This window comes from Malurus melanocephalus, unplaced genomic scaffold (genome assembly GCF_030028575.1).
Source record: "Malurus melanocephalus ecotype Western Australia unplaced genomic scaffold, MMel_1.1 scaffold_309, whole genome shotgun sequence".
Lineage (NCBI taxonomy): Eukaryota > Metazoa > Chordata > Aves > Passeriformes > Maluridae > Malurus > Malurus melanocephalus.
This window is the reverse complement of record NW_026623541.1, coordinates 681,353-698,921: the sequence shown is the minus strand read 5'-3', so window position 1 is coordinate 698,921 and position 17,569 is coordinate 681,353. Positions and strand designations below refer to the sequence as shown.

Here is a 17,569-nt window from a genome sequence, read left to right as displayed (position 1 = left end):
GAAGGTGGCTAAAGCACTGACTCACTTTTGGAGAGCAGGTCAGATTATTTTACTATTTCAAGGCTGCCTTCACTGCAATTCTTTAGAAATGAGAAAGAGGAAAACCCCAACTAATGTTTTGGTTTTCTCTACAGCAGAAAACTGAAGTTGGACAGAAGAGGCAGCAGCACTGAACTGCTGTGTTGCAATGGTGCAGCCCAGATGCTCACCAGCTGCCCTGGAGATGGGTGGCAGCCCAGAGCTTGGCACTGAGTGCTGCTGTGCAGCCCTGTGAGCTGCTTTTGCTGCAGTTTTTTGTGTGCAATCCTGGACGCACCCATGGAGAAGTAGCTTGCGTACCTCTCTCTGCACATCTCTGTGCCAGTACCCAGCCCCGATCACCTCTGCTAAAAATGCAGTTGTGCTGCTGGGTGACGGCTTCTTCAGGCAAAMCACTTTTACAAGGTCTTTATGCTACAGGCAAAAAGCTTCCCTGCTCCAGGAAGTACAAGAAAATTGAGATCCTTAGATCAGATGCAGTATTTGTACCTTTTTTATATTATGACTATTCAGAGACATGAATTTTTCCCTGTCRTGGTAATGATGAGGGGCTGATCCACTGGCACTGAAGCAGTTTCAGGATAGCAGAGAGCATCCCAGGGCTCATACTTACACAGGTTTAGGAACAATCAGCACTCTGCAGGGCAGATCTTTGGGTGATACAGCTGCTCTTGTCCACCCAGTGAGACCAAGCCTGCATTTTGTAGTGCCTCTCTGCCTGGAGGCCAGAACACAGACAGATGGAGAAGCCACCATTGAAGCGCTATGCCAGGACAGCCAGACATTTTTAACCCTTTCTCTTTCCTGCACAGGTATCTGAGATGAATCCCACCAGTCCATTCCTTGGCACAACAGAATATGACTACGGATACGATGAAAACACTGCTCCGTGCAACGAGGGAAACARCTTTCGCAGGTTTAAATCCCTCTTTCTGCCAATTCTTTACTGCCTCGTGTTTGTGTTCTGCCTCCTGGGAAACTCCTTGGTCCTTTGGGTTCTCCTGACCAGGAAAAGGCTGACAACAATGACTGACATCTGCCTGCTGAACCTCGCAGCCTCTGATCTCCTCTTTGTTGTGCCTCTCCCTTTCCAAGCCCACTACGCTTCTGACCAGTGGGTTTTTGGCAACGCCATGTGCAAGATAATGTCTGGCATTTACTACACAGGTTTTTACAGCAGCATTTTCTTTATAACCCTCATGAGCGTGGACAGGTACATTGCAATTGTCCACGCTGTCTATGCCATGAGGATACGGACGGCCAYTTGTGGCACAATTATCAGCATGATCCTGTGGCTGGTGGCTGTCTTGGCTTCTGTCCCCAACATCGTGTTCAGCCAGGAGCTGGAGATCGAGCAGGCTGTGCAGTGTGTCCCCAYGTACCCCCCAGGTGACAATTCCTGGAAGGTTGCTTCTCAGTTTGCAGCCAATATCTTGGGCCTCTTGATTCCCTTCAGCATCCTGGTTTTCTGCTACACTCAGATACTGAAAAACCTGCAAAAATGCAAAAACCGGAACAAGGTCAAAGCGATCAAGATGATCTTCATCATCGTCATCGTTTTCTTCCTCTTCTGGACTCCGTTCAACATTGCTCTGTTCCTGGACTCTCTGCAGAGCCTGCACATCATCAATGACTGCGAGGCGAGCTCCCAGATAGCGCTGGCGCTGCAGCTGACAGAAACCATCTCCTTCATCCACTGCTGCCTGAACCCCATCATCTACGCCTTCGCAGGCGTCACCTTCAAGGCCCATCTGAAAGGACTCCTCCAGTCCTGCRGCCGTGCCCTCTCCAGCCCTGCCGGAGGTGCTGTGGCAGGACAGTCATTTTCGGCACCCACCCAGCTCTCCGGCTGCTCTGACAGTGCAGGGATCCTGTGAGCCCACCCGAGCTGCCTTCTGTCCATGTGAGGGGCCAGCCAAAGATCTACTGTGGCCCTGGGGGTTGTACCATATGTGTACTATGGGGACATGGTGTGCCGGTGTCTCCTGTTGGGACATGCTGTGAGCTGCCACATAAGCGGTTGTGACACTGATTTCCCAGTGCATTTGTAAAATGGTGACCATACAATGCGACAGAATAATTTTTAATTACATTTTTAGAACTCTTTTAATATATTTCAGCAAGCAGRGTGCTTCTTCTAGTATCTATTTTCTCCTCTGATGAAAGCATAACTTCTGCCTCACCCTCGAGTATGCTCTGCCTTGTGGAAGCTGAATTCCTACAACCCTTGGGACATGAGTGAGACACCCCTATGGGAAGTGGGGAAGTGGACAGGCATGGGATTGCTTCACATTWTGAAGAGGGAATCACCTCTAATGCTGTCACCATTTCCCTTTACCTCAGCTCCCAGTTAAAAGGCCCCTCAGCTCAGGACCCTGTTGTTTTGTTGTGGGAGGGTCCCAGGGGGTCCTTGGAGCTGCTGCCACAMAAAGCAGACTTTGGYAATGATCCTTCCAAAAATAACAAAGCAATGGCTCCGGGTGTCCCCTGCMCTGGTCACTCGTGGAGGGTCATGCACTTGAAMAYGTCCTCTGAGCAGATGGGRTGTCTKYATCACCTCTGGAGCTGTGGGACCTYCRACTCTGCACCTCCAGCACTCACTGCTAAATGTGTCCAGCACARAACAGCYTGTAGCAAAGTAGGCTCCATCTTTTATTCCATATGTCCTTATTTTCTGCCATTTTAGAAATGCATTTTTGAATAAACATTAGCTGCACCTTTTTTTGTCTTTGTTCTTGAAAGATCGTCTGACAATTCACAAGCCTTGATTAGAGTAAGGAAACAATGGGTTTGCTTATTTTTGAGTGGTATCACATAAAATGCATCTGGTAATGGAGAATTGGGAAGCACCCTGAAGCTCTTGAGCTGAATTTCAAATTTCAAAAAGGGAAGATGGACAGAAGCACTGTAATTTTTCAAAGCTCGTGCCCCTTTACAGGCTGTGCTTTCATTCAAAGTGATACACACCAATATATGCCCCAAACATGCACAATTCTTTCTGATACCAACATGAAATAATGCAAGGTGAACATAGAATGTCCCAAAGAGACTTGTATATCATGAATTTGGCAATGATTTCAGCAGTAGACTAGGATTCTCTCTGGGTTACAAGGCAAGGGTCAAACTCTGGTTTCTATTTTTTTTTTCCAGCTTCTACTGAAATAATGTTCTCTGTGCATGTGTGTATGTGCATGTGTGTGTGTGTAATAGCAGAATTTAACCCAAATGATACATGAAGCCTYAACCAAGGAGGAAAAAAAGACTTTGCTGGGCTCAGTGCAGAGTTTTTACCTCCTTCTCCTCATCTTCCGCTGTGTTTGAAAGACTGGTACTGAAGAATCCAAGCCCCACATCCTTTGCCCAAGCAAAGGCAATCTCTTACAGACCAAGACCACATATCCTTAGGACACTTTTCCCTGAAGCAGGATGTATAATGTTGTTGCAAAAAGGAATAATATATGTAGCTATTTTGCCCCTTTTATTGTAAGAACCACCAGAAGAGAGACATAAATACACCCAGCATCACCCCAAGTACTCGTACACAGCAGAGCACCCAGAAGCATTGTTTCTCTCCTCCAAACATGAAATTTTGTTTTTAATGGTTTTAAACCAAGACTTTATGCTATTCTTATAAGGTGCACAAAGAATCCATGTAGACACTAAGCAATGTTCAAAATTTTTGCACTTCTCTGTAGTGAAAGAGTTTCAGATAAGAGCACTACATTCACAGGAAAATAATAAGGAGATGGTAGTGCCATTTCTTCAATTATATATTATTTTTTAGGCAGAAACTTGTCAACAAGAATCTACATTTTGCTGCAGGTATAATAATCTTGGAATAAATCAGCTAGCAGATGCACTGTTTCCTCAATTTCAAGGGTCCTGAAACACACGGTAAAATTGGTAACAGAAATTTTAGAATCTACTCAYAACCAAATTAATTAGTTTCCTGAGATGTTGTCAGCTGTGAATACCACGGCAAAAGCATCAAGGAACCTTCAGGTCTGGTGTCACCTGGATTTCCTGGGGCTCAGTGTGGTACTGTGAATATATATATGCCAAAATATATAGCTCAATTTTGTTCAACTAAATTAGTGGAAAGTTGATCACTATTCACAAAAGGACGGAATAAGAAAATTATTTGTTTGTGGAACGGATCTAATGAGCTGTTGCACACCTAAAGCAATTGTTTTTTCTCCAGAGACCAAGCTGTATTGAAACCATTGATACCAAATTGCCAGKTAAACTACTAAGTACCATTTTTCACATTTAGTAACACTTCCTTACTGAGTTCTGAAGTATGTGTGTCCTGAAGGGCTCAAACTTTCTAGCTATTGTTTTTCATCTAACATGTTTCATGGTATTCCACTTGCCTGTTTCATGTTTCTCTGCTGTTTTGTAGCATGATGCCTGTGACACTGTGACAGRAAAGTCCGACCTTTGCTCTACTCTGAGGCCTCAAAACACCCAAACATGTGCATCCTCAAAAACACCTCCTAGAGCTCTAAAATAAATGAGTATAGTAATACTGTGTAAAACAATGCTAAGGAGACCTGTGAGAGTTAGAAAAGCAAAATCATAATGTAAATTGTGGTGCTGTTGGTGATTCTTCCTGACTTTTCTCCAGAGCTTTCATAGTGTTCCTCAGCACTCCTGACTTACCATGGGACTGCCCAAACGTAAGAAGATGTGAGACTGACTTTTAGACACCCTCCATTTGGCCCCCCAGGATAGGGGCATGAGAAATCAGATGTGATGAGGGCTTCTGGGAGATTAAAAAAGTGAACATAGAAAATCTTTCTGCAGGAAGAAAAGTTCCTGAAGGTGAAGTGATGCTTTCTCAGGAACAGTACTGGGAGGTTGTGCACACTCTTGTCCTCTGTGTCTTTGACTCCATGAAGCTCCCCTCACTTTGTAAGGAAAAGCACCTGGTGTGAGAGCAGGGAGAAATGCTGGCTTGTTCTGGATTTTCCCTTGGCATTTTGCAGGTGTGGAGGTCTGTGATCCAGCTAAGGGACAATGCCCTCCTAACGGGAACAGTGACAGAAGGACAAGGAAGACAACCCACAGAAGCTGCAGAAAACATCGACTCTTCATTGCTTCCTCCACTTCCAGAGAGAAAAACCAGATTGATTCCTGACTAAATACTGGATTTTCACTTATCCAATCCTTTCTAAGTTCTCTCACTAGCTCTTATTTAAGGTGCTTAAGCAGTGTGACAAGTGAGAATCAACCCATAGAAACCATCTCTTGAAACGTTGACAGAAATCCTGCAACAGAGATTCCAGCAATTCAGGAGCATGGATATGGGTAGTCTGTTACAGTAGGGGCATGGGAGATAGGAAGGATTCTCCAAGTTTGCAGATGGGATGGAATATTTGTGACGAAACCAAGCATAGCTTGTGTAAATAGAACATGGAAAAAAATGTTCATAACAGCTGTTGTATAGTAGAAGATGAAATTGTGAAGTGCAAGATCATTTCCTCTCYTGGAAGAAGGGGCAAACATGAAGCTTTGCTTGGCACTGCTCTTAATTCCAGGAGCTGCTTTAGACCCCTCCAACTTAGAAATTTCAACCCRCTGTAATATACTTTTGATCTTTCAGTTTCCTTGCCACTTTTTTTCTCTGGATCACTTCCCTTAGCACAGACTTCCCAAGGACTACTTCCCATGTTTCAGAAGTCTCTAGCACCATGAWTTCTTTTCTGGTGGAAACATGCTGGAGAATAAGTCTGTTCCTTTGTCTGTAATCCTTTCCTTACAGCACACCTCTTTGCTCCTCCATATAACCTGTCAGGCTGCTGGCTGTCAAAAGCTGGCGTTGAGCAAAGCTGCCTTGTGTGGAAAGCTGGTGAGTGAAAGAGAAGCTGCTGAATTCTTCTAGCCTATCTCCAGCTCAAAAATATGAACATTTCTTGAAATAAATTACCTTCCTGGTATTTTCCCTGAAAGTTACCTCTTGTTACAGGGAATCTGATAAGGGGAACAGTTTTGTAACTCTGTAAGCAGAGGCTCTGTTTCCTGAATGCCTTCTGCAGCCTTGTGACACAGAAATATGGAGCTGGTATTGCTGTCACCATGTCACTGACTCTGTGCTGAGCATGCAAGGCCTCAGGGCTGAGGTTTGSCAGCCTGACTTTGTCTGAACCCATTCTGACCTGCATGAATATTTATTTTTGCTGGGTTTAGCTGTAACAGCAGCTCTTCTATGTCGGTGTCTATATTTAGYTTGTCCTACTTTTGTTTACCTTTTGTGGCACAGCCACAGATTTTATACAGATAGTAGTAAAAAGTAGTTATTCTTTCTGACGTGACTCTAACATGATGCTGTAACACAGAGAAATACAGCCTGACTGTGACAGCAGAGGCCTCGAGAAGTAGGGAAAGAGCAAGAGGTATAGAGGGACTATTTCATGAGGGACTGGCTGGTTGAACAAATTTAACTATTTATTGTTCTGGATCACGTAGTAGTAGTAGTAGTAGTAGTAGTAGTAGTAGTAGTAGTAGTAGCAGTAGTAGTAGCAGTAGTAGTAGTAGTATCATATTTTATTGTTGCTTCTGCTCAGAAATAGTCATGTCTTTGTTATTTTCCCCTCTCATCTTCCTTATTTTTTTCTGAGATATTTGGATCTGGACTAAAAAGGATTGTTGGATGACAGTTCAGCTAAAAATTTCAGTTACACTAAAAATAAACCATGTGGTTAATGCAAAAAGTGTTTACTTTCTGCCCATTGTGAGCATAACATTTATCCCATGGATGAGGTCAGCCAGGCAGCACTGAACACCTTGGTAGACAGGCTGGGTTGTGGCATTGTAAATTTATGAGGTACAGAAGCCCTTTGGGGAAACCCAAAACAGGAGTGAGAGAGTGAATGTGCCTCACCCTGAAAGCCTGAGATTTCACAGGTGTGTGTATGATAATCAGTTTAAAGCCAGGTTCTGTCACATGTAGGAGAGCCACTACTGAATTCAGTAAGGCAGAACACAGTACTCATTGGGAATTTCCATAATAATTCTCAGGGCTTGACATCAGAATTAAAAGATCCAGGTAAGAAGTATCTCTTAYCTCCYTCKCTTRTTTAARCTCAAGCTATRAAGAAGGATAGTTGAAATAGWCCAAATCAATGGCTTTGCTCATTTKTGGCYACACRSTACAACTGTTTGCAGTCCTTACACTGGAATCTATGCTACAGAAACACACCTCACAGAATCTTCTGTCCCATAACTTTTGTGAGTTTGCTCTTCTTGATTATAAATACATTATAAGCAACATATATTATCCAGTGCCAACCCCAAATGTGTTAATAAATTAACCTAGAAGTGAGATACAAAACTCTCTGTGGTTTGCAATTTCTGCTGAAATGACCTCATAATGCCACTAAGTTCTGAAGCACGCCTAACTTTAACTTTCTTTAAGAACCCAAAAATCTTGGAGGTCTGCTCACCGCCCTGGTGACCCTAAGATGACTTCTGTGCCCAACTGCTCTCTCTCTGTGTCAGCGATCCCTTTCCTTCTCTTGACCTGGAGAAGATAATCAGGTGTCCCCTCATCCATCCCAGTGCACTCCAGTGTCMGCTGGTCAGTCTGCCTCTCCCTCTAGTGGGTCATCCTGTTCTCTTCCTTCACACTAAACCTCAAGCTCGGTGACAAACTGTTTTCATTTGTCACAGCTGTCTGACACAGCTTCTCCAGGTTGCAGCTGATGTCCAGAGATTTTGGCCCTAATTGTTTAAAGCTTCTTTCTCAGGCYGAGAAAATGTTAGGTTATACCTCAGGAGATAATCCCTGATTTCGGATTAAAAATCCACAGGCTTGGGGGACTTAGGCTTCCCTGGCAGTCTTTTCAGTGGAATGTGTAGAGGGAGAGAAGCTGGAAGTGCCAGTGGTRGTCACGTTTAATGGATTTAACAAATGAACAAACAGGAGACAAGAAAAGGACAGTGTGAAAAACAATAATAGACAGTGAAMTTCTTCAATATTCAACAGTATTGAAAACATACCATGATTTGAGAAAGTCTTGTAAAATGAAGCACCAGTGTACAAGGTTAATTCCCCAAGCAAACACGCGAAACAGGTTAATTCACCAAASAGTGATAGTTTGGTTTTGAGATTTCAGGTGAAACCAAGTGCACTTCAGGCAACAAAAATACAGGTTTTTTTGCTAAGATTTGTGTAAGTCTTTATGTAGACCTTTGTCTCATCATACTTTAGTACAACTTAGGCAGAAGTACCAGCTTTCCTTTGAATTCTCTCGYTTTTTAGTTGAAGCTATTTTTATCACTTACTTGTGGCTTGCTTTCATCTTAACAGTTACACCATCTCTTCCAAGAAGAATGACAAACTAGTTTGCATGTGCTAAATGTAGCAGAATAAAACAACTACTGCAATGTGATCTGAAAGCTTCACAAATATAGATGGACTTGGCTTCCTAACTCTTTTGCTAACATTGATAATGTTTTGTGCAGTGACACAAGCAGCCTATCCACAGCCACAACAGAGTMGGTGTAAAACATCCCCCTTGTGACAAAGCTGTAAGCTAGCTCTTCCATTCCCATTATGAGACAGCAATTAGTACTGCCTTAAAATGAAAATAGAAAGAGGGTGCAATAAAGTTTAGTGCACCACAGTACAGAWAGTACCACAGTGATCCTCTTTTGCTGAGGATGGAGAAGAGTTTGAAGTCTGTAGTACCACAGAATCTGTGTGTGGTTAGTTTGCTGTGGATTGTGAAAAAGGTTTTGATGACTTATCTGAAGCCCTGTGTTTTCTTCCATTTTCTCTCTAGAAGTTACAGAGGAAGTGGTGTCTCCACCCTGTAAACAATACTTGTCAGAAGGTGACTAAGATCAGATTCATTATTGCTTGCAAGTTGGCCTAGTGTGGCTACCAAACCAGCTTCAGGCTGCTGGACTCTCCATGGAGAGCTCTCAGAAACACAGCAGGCTGCACTGGGTAGGTTCACAGGAGTGCGAGGCCAATCTCTGAGCAGAATGAAAACCATCTGGAGCCATTTGTGTCTTTTKGTTCAGTTTCACTGAGCAGTYCTGCAGAGACCTGAGAAGCAAAATCAGGGAAGACTTGCATTGCCAACTCCTGTGCCACAAACACTACTGGGATCTGCAAGCTTATCACAGGACAGGCACAAATTTCCTCAAGGGAGTTAGACACTTAGAGCTGTTTTTATCCTGCCCACCCTAAAGTGACTAATTCTAGCACGTAAATTCCTTTTCCACTTGCACTGAGATTTTCAGATATGGCCTCTGCCATGGTGCTCCTCATGTTCCAAGAGTCAGTGTGAAGAGCAAGAACCAACAGCTACAACACATGAGAGCCCTGCTCCAGCACAGTAGTTTACTTTGGAGAAAAACGGTTTGCAAACCAGGTTCCACAAATTARTGGATGCTTGCAAAATGGGCATAATTGTATTGCTTCATCTCATAAATGTGGTAAGAAGGCAGATACGGGAATATCTGTGAAGGACTCAGATATTACCCTGACAGAGCTAGAGTCATGGTCATGAGGGAAAAGCAAAATTCGACAGTCCCAGGAGGGCCTGGGCAGTGTGCCTTAAGCAGGGCTGGTCCTGCACTGTAGTGAAGTGCAATAAAGAGAATCCCAAATAACCAGTCCCTCAGATGGAGGGGGCCTTCTGCAGATGGAACCAAGCATTGTGATGGTGTACTGAGCACCATGGTGTTTGCACAGACAGGTTAACATGAAGGGTAGATTGCACTGATATATCCTTGTGTAGTTCTTCTGTGAACAATGCAGAGTATCCCAAGAATACGTAGGACTCCCAGTTTACTTGCATCTCAGCTGTCAAGTCTCACTCCTCCAAGGCTCTCTGAAGCACCCTAAAGCTGTGAGGAAATCCTGTGAGGAAATCCTGTGAGGACACCTGAGCAGCTAATGAAGCAACTTTCACAAGTCATCAATAGAAACCTGTTTTACTTCTATGCATCTTCCTACTCCTCCTAAAACACAGTTTTAGGGCACCTGTATGGGTATGAGGATGTAGGGGAAGAGGAGGATAGGCTTTCYAGTTTTGCTTCTGTGCCATGGTAGGTAGCACATCATGGTTTGATTCCCTTGCTTCAGTTCTCTGAGTGGAACTGTTGTGACAGCTCGTAGAAAGCCCCAGATGAAGTAAGACAGTTTKGTTGCAGAAATTTTTTGTTCTTTTTTGATTCTTCCCTTTGGTACAGTCAAAAAGCACTTCCCTGTTTATAGGATTTCAATGGATTAGTGTTGTGAAGTTTATGTACTGTATTCTTACTGTTTGTTCTACTTTTATCTGGAGAATCTAATGTTATAGCTCAAGCAATCTTCTCCTGGCAATGTCTCTGGCTTTGGGAGCCTTTTCTCCCACTGCTTCTTCTGCTTCTCTTTCCTAGGCAGTTGTAGGGATTAGTTAATGTTTATTAAGCCCATTAAACCCATACAGGAAAGATACTATGAGTAAAATAATGGAAATTAAGTCTGAGAGAGCTTTCCAGAGATCATCTAGTCTTTTCCCAATCATGTCTCAAAGGCCATGCTTTCTAGACCGATGACCACACTTTCTTTTCCCTGAATTTCTTCAGTTTCCCAACGTTCCTGAAAAAGGCATTTTCAGGAAGTTCTGCCCTTTGTAACAGTCTCTATCTTCTATAATATTATAATAATTTAGCTATGGTTCAAAATGTAGTTACTGGTGCCTAAAATTTAGTGCCTAATATGAAATGTTTCTTTTCCCTTGAATATGTCCTTTTTTTTTCTCCTGTATTTTAATCTTGCTCAAACTTTTTGACACAACTTCAGATTATTTGCATTACTATTTTGGAAAGAGACCATTCCTGATTTTCAAAGAGCAATTGGGGCTCAGGCAGCCTGAAAACACTGTCCACTTGTCTTCAAACAAGTCATCCACATTGGAGGCACAAAGTATTAAAATTCTTCCCAAGCAACGTGTGCAAAACTGCATTCTTCCTCAAGGTAGGACACAGTGGTTAGTCAGGAGTCATTCACCACCACAAAAATCCATCAAACCCAGTAGGCCAAACTTAAAACTGCTATTTACCCCCCCAGGTCATGAAAATAGCATGTAGCTCTTCCAAGGAAGACTTCTCCTGTAATCTTTCCTAGAACTGGTYGGGAGTTTGGTGACACCAGAAAGAACCTGAGCAAGGCAGAAGGAAGCTCCAGTTTTACCAGACAGGGAGAGAAGAGGTCAATGATGACCACTGGTACTCCCAGAAGATTTATGAAGACCCTGGACAATGGATTCCAAAGGGGTTTCTCTCTTGAGGGCGGAGATAAGCCCCTTGTCCAAGTGACACACTTCTTTTTCAAGGGACAATTAAAATGAAGTGCTTTAGGCAGGATTTTTGATCCTGAAAGCCCATCCATTTCTTCACCAGACATAGTAGTTCACAAAAGATGAAATATGCAACCAAGACTTCTGAACTAGCAGCCTCTACATTGAATGTACAGATACCCTGAGCRGTGAAATACATTCAAATTCAGACAGCAACTCAGAAGGGGATGGTATAGAATGAATATGTGGCTTGGGTCCCCCTGTTATCCACTGTGTCATTGTAGGGAAGGCATTTTCTGCTCAGGCTTGACAAATTTCAATGATTTTCTCTCTATACTYAGAGAAAAATCTACACAACCCCTTTCCTTATGTGATTTCAGCCATCACACCCCTCTTCCTAAACAGTGTTTAGGCACACTTTCTGAAACAGCTTTATGATTCTCTTTTCTGCTTCCTGTAAAACGTGTGATGAGGTTAGATATCCCTGAGTTTATTGAAACTCCACATACATTCTTTAGGAAGTGAAAAAAAACCAGCTATTATTGTAACACAAGCCAGTCTTACAGCTTTTTAGGAATACTGTAGGAAAACATCCTGCAGTCTTAGAATGGTCAAGAGCTGCTGCCAAAAGAGTGCAAATTTGAAGAATGTAGCTTTGCTATAAAGTTGAAAAAGTCTCCATAGAGAGCAGAGAAGTGACCCTATTATTCATCAGTCCTGTTTTATAATGATCTGTGGGACCCAGTGAGATGCCTYGCAGAGTCCTGAGGCAATTGGTTGACGTAGTTGCCAAGCCCCTCTCCATGATACCTGAGAAGTCACGGCCGTCAGGTGAAGTCCCAGGTGCCTGGAAAAAGGGAAACATTGTACCTATCTTTAAAAAGAGTAGGAAGAAAGACCCTTGGAACAGTCAGCCTCAGCCTCTCCTCTGTGCCTGGGAAAATCACAGAATAGATCCTCCTGGAAGCTGTGCTAAGGCACATGGAGGATAGGGAGATGATTCGAGACAGCCAGGATGGCTTTACCAAAGGCAAGTCCTGCCTGACCAACACAGTGGCCTCCTGTGATGGAGTGACTGCAGCAGTGGACAAGGGAAGGGCTGTGGGTGTTGTTCACCTGGACTTTGGGACAGTCMCCCACAACATCCTTCTCTCTAAGCTGGAGAGAGATGGATTCAATGGYTGAACTGTTACACAGATTAGTAAGTGGTTGGACCATCCTATCCAGAGGGAAGCTGTCAATGGCTCGGAGTCCCAATGACATCAGTGACAAACAGTGTCCCTCTGAGGTTTGTACTGGGACCAGGTGCTATTTAATAACTTCATTAATGACAAAGGGGTCGAGTGCACCCTCAGCATTTTGCAGATGACATAAAGCTGAGTGGGGCTGTTGGCATTCCTGAAGGATGGGGTGCCATCCGGGGGRCCTGGACAAACTTGAGSAGTGRGACCACAGGAGTCTCAAGAGGTTTAACAGGACCAAGTGCAGGGTGCTGCACATGGGTCAGGGAAGCTGCTGGCATCACGGACTGCAGGATGAACAGATGGAAAACAGCTCTGGGGAGAAGGACTTGGGGGTACTGGTGGATGAGAGGCTGCACATGATCCARCAATGTGCACTCACAGCCCACAAAGCCAAATRCATCCTGGGCTGCATCCAAAGCAGTGTGGGCAGCAGGGCAAGGGAGGGGATTCTGCTCCTGYACTCTGGTGAGAYCCCACCTGCAGTGCTGTATCCAGCTCTGGGGTCCACAGCACAGGAAGGRCAGGGATCTGTTTGAGCGATTCCAGAGAAGGCCACCAAGATGGTCAGAGGGATRGAACACATTTTTTGGGAGGAAAGGCTGAGGAAATTGGGTTTGTTCAGCCTGGAAAAGAGAAGGCTTCAGGGTGACCTAATTGCAGCYTTCCTGTACTTGAAGTGGGGCCTTCAAGAAAGAAGGGAGAKGGACTTTTTACAAAGGCATGAAGTGACAGGACAAGGTGGAAAGGACTCAAACTGGAAGCGAGTAAATTGAGATTAGAAGTTTTAAGAGCAGGTAGAAATACTTATTTACCTGAGAATGGGATTTTATTGAATTTAAGCAGCCAGTATGAACCTTTTAGAGATGGRGTAGTTCAGAAAATGACRGCTCCAGTTCCAGCTGGAGCAGAAYAAGAAGGAACCCATAAAGTGTTCATCCACCAGTTCTGACCTCAGCCTGGAAACCAAGCTTTTTCAGAGAAGRAGAAACTTACCCTCATTTTGCAATATATCACAGGAAGTGCTGTTTCCTATTTTCAGATATATCTTCACTCACTAAGAAGAAGAACCCTCTGTTAGACCAGCTTGATGAAACAGTGAGTAGCTGATTTTTTCCTTATCTTTACATCTAAATGTGGGTATGTAGGAGAGAGATTCACTAAGGAGGGAGAATATGGGCCTAATAACAGCAGCAGCAGAGCTGACATTGAAGCAGAGATGGTATCTTTAGGAACAACTGGGTYTTGTAATTAGCTTACAGCTTGGGATATGGCTAAGTGTGAAAGTAGAGAATTAAACTGGACAATTGATGTGGAAAATGATAATGTTTTTTATATCAGAAACTTACTGGGTCTTGATTTTGAAGCAGTTCCAGGAGATCAATAGTTTGAAGTTGCATTCTGCTGAGAATAAAAATTGGTCAGACATGAAATCCTTCACACTTCACACCTGAACTTTACATATCTAAGTCACATCTTGCTTTGTCAGATGCAGTTGACAGGTGTTCTCCATCTCTGTCCTATCACATCATTTCTCTGTATTATTCAAGCATTTAATCAGTTAAATGCATTATTTCATTATCAGGTTTTAAAGGGATATTTGGGATTGGGTCCTCTTTTTAATGTGATGTCTCTGAGTCACCACATCAGAAAATMTGTACTCCATATTTCAGCTATATTTAATGAGATATTGGTTTTATCCCCAGTCATGTTCTGAGGGAACAAAAATTTGCAATTTTTGTTAATGAGGAATAAAAATCATCATGAATGAATGATATATATACACATGATATACATGATATATTCATGTATATATACATGAATAAAAATCATCACCCATACTACACTGGGATTTTTCTACACTCACACAAGGAAAGGTGAGCTCTTCTGCTCRGATGACTGAGACTTGCCACTTGTATATTGGCAAAAAAGCTACTATACCTAAGAATTCTTTTCTAATTTTTTGCGCTTCTGGGAGAATCATGATGTTATTTGCCTGGAACAATTGAGAGCAACAGAGCAGTGGGCTTGAACCTCTCAGTGTAGAGATCCTTGGAGCAGTAACAGCACATCACATGATCCTATGACATATGCTGCCAATCTCCTCTCCAAACCATTAGCCTTCCATTTTGTACTTGAGTTCATACTCAGAATAGTTGTGACTACAACTGCTGCTTGAATTACTCTGAATTCAATGTTTTATCAGATATTGAAAAAAACCCCAACCAAAATCAAAAAGCCCTGAACAGGCACACTAGCTCAGAACTTAGCCTGCACAAGAGAAGAGCCCACTTACACATACACTCATGATTTGAAGGGAGATAGTCAGTACACGTCTCTAGTTTCTCAGAATGCTCTTTTTTTCAGTTCTTATTATATTCTTTTACTGTATATTTGTTTAGGTAAGATCACATCCTACTTCTTTTGTCTTGAGACCTTTATTTAACTGCAGAAAAGCTCAGAATWTTTGCCAGACAGTCTTTCTGGTTTTGAAGGGGAATGTAAACAATCACATCCTGAGAGCTCAAAGGGAATTAAGCCTGTTCTTATCAGCCCAGAATATATTTTTCTTTGAAAGTTTTGCAGTGTTTAAAAAACCCCATCAGTTAGGAGGCAAGTAATTCTGAATGTTTCTGGTGCTCAGCTGTTATAAAAGAGGAAGAGGTTCCCCAAGCAAGGTTTAATTTTGGAAAGGGCTCTTTCCCCAGTCAAATCCTAGAAAGAAATCCTGTGGTCACTACCACATGAAAAGATGCGTTTGAGGGAAACTATCAGTTCAGAATCTTACAWTTAGTTTACACTTCCATCTTTTCCTTCATCTTTCCTGGCAACTCAGGAAAACTTCATACTGTTATGCTTGCTCTCCAAGAAAGTGCAGATGTCTGTACACAGATTTCTCTGGAGTTTTGTTCCTCCTGGAAAGTCAAATTGAAAGATATAGAGCTGCTAGCAGGAAACACTGGGTACATCTCTTGCAAAGCGTGCTACCAGAACATGTGGTATTATTTTTTGTTATTTAAGTTTCAGTATTACTCAGCGCTCATGTTGTACTTCTCTCTCTTCATAAAGTGCCCGAGATGCTGCTGACACATACTTTTRAGCTGACTACAGCTCAAGCTGACTGCATTAAGCAAATTTCTTTTTCTGTATGCCACATGTGACATTTGTGAAAGGAGGAGAGTGAGGGCAGAGGCAGCAGCACTGTGGGACCCACTCATATATTTCGATCTTGTCCGAAAGTGCAGAAAGGTGACTGGAAATTTGGGAACGTCATTCAGAGAGAATGAGCTCCATTCATGCACAGATGCTCTTCTAACTTGTAGTTGTTACATGTTTTGGTTTCTGAGAGGAAGCTTTGTTCAAATCCCCTTTAGAGCACAGCAGACTCACTGAGCTGTGACAAACATCAACCCTGAATAAGCCATGGTAATGACTCAGGAGCTGCTTTGCTGGAAGGACCTGGGAATGTCTGATAGTCCTACCAGCAACTAGACATTTTCCAGCTTAAAGTGACACACTTTAGATAGCAACTAATGCTCAAGAGGTAGTGAGGCTTCTCTCAAAGCAGCCAAAGTACAGAAATCTGGAAAGAAATGATTCAGGGCTACATTCTCATTGCAAGACTCYCTGATGTCGCCACACGTGCAGCTTTGTTAAAACTCAGAGAAATGAAATTACGCTTATTTGGGCTCACAAAGTGGCAAGTATTCAGCAAACCAAATTTTCTCCCATCCAAGATGTAACTCRATGTTCTTAGCAAGAACACTTTTCCAGGGTGCAGGTATCTGGTCCATAGCTTGGTCACACCTCTCTGTGTCTGCTTCTTTGGCACTCAAAACTTAACCAGTCCTCCAAGGAGAAACAACAGTAGCCTCTTATTGGACCGCTCATATATTTAGATACTTTTACATGGTTAGAACAMAGGACATGTTAGAAAGTTCTCCTCTTATATGCCTGCCTTAGGACATGTTGCCTATTTTTGCAAAAATCATTCAGAAGTTCTGTTAGTAACCAAAACTACCCCGTGCATGCAGAAACAGTGGGAGTGTGGTCAGGACAGTGGGCACTGATGGCCACATCCATTTCAGAAAATGAAAATAATTAAAACTTTCTGAATATTCGTGTGTAATTTTGGACTGAAAAAGAAGAGGGAAATAAACCAAATAATTAATTACAAGTTCCCAAATCAGAATCGATCAGATTATATTTAAACAGAACATGAGCAGAGATTAACCTGGAGATTTCTTTGCTGTAACACACCCACTTCTGCGATTCACACCTAGATAATTTAAGAGCCAAACCCAGACTTCTWGTCAAGGGCTACAGCTTTTGCAGAAGATGTTTCTTTCTGCACAAAAATGAAAATGGGAAATATGGTTAAAGTTAAATGAAAAAAAAATAAATAAAATCAAGTGCAAGCAGTAACTTCCAATAGAATTTTTGAGCCAAGTCAGTTTTCTAGAATTCTTTTTGATTAACATTGCCTGTCAGCAAAATAGAAGGATTTTTCTAAAAAGCACCTCAGAAAAGACTTCTAATATTTTGTGCTTGTAGTGAAGAGGAGGATCTGACTTCTAGCCCATACAAATGCTGAGAGATTTCCCATCAGGTCAGAGACAGTAAACATAACAATCACAGCACATGCTCCCTTTCTAGCCAGGATCAGTGTGAATTGCACAGGGCAAGAGCTCAATTTTGGTAGTGGAAAGGTGAATTTGTTCTGACTGGATGGACTTATTTTTCTTCCCAGCAGCTCTTGGGGTGACATTTTTTTAGATTTGTGACCACAGCTGAGACAGATGAYCCAAACTGACTAAAAGGATATTCTGTGCCATATAACATCACACTCAGGAATAAAACTAGGGAGAGGGAACGAGGGAAGTTTTTCCAGAGGAGGCTTTGCTCAAAGGCATCTGTCTGCTTGGTAGTGCATGGCAAGCATTTGTCCTTGTATTTTCTCTTGTTTTCTTGTTTTTTTGGGTTTTTTTTTTT

At 42.6% G+C, this 17,569-nt stretch overlaps 2 protein-coding genes across 2 annotated transcripts in view; both read left to right on the top strand.

The window, feature by feature from the left end:
• Positions 1 to 860: 860 nt before the first annotated feature.
• Positions 861 to 1,916, top strand: LOC130580032 (C-C chemokine receptor type 8-like). Its single transcript, XM_057377285.1, has one exon. It carries the CDS (start codon positions 861 to 863, stop codon positions 1,914 to 1,916), a length of 1,056 nt encoding a protein of 351 aa, XP_057233268.1.
• An 11,684-nt stretch (positions 1,917 to 13,600) lies between these two features.
• Positions 13,601 to 17,569, top strand: part of LOC130580033 (C-C chemokine receptor type 1-like) — a 10,108-nt gene continuing 6,139 nt past the window's right edge. Inside the window, exon 1 of the mRNA XM_057377286.1 lies at positions 13,601 to 13,675. The gene's annotated coding sequence lies outside the window, so the exon portion shown is untranslated. The remainder of the gene's footprint in view (positions 13,676 to 17,569) is intronic.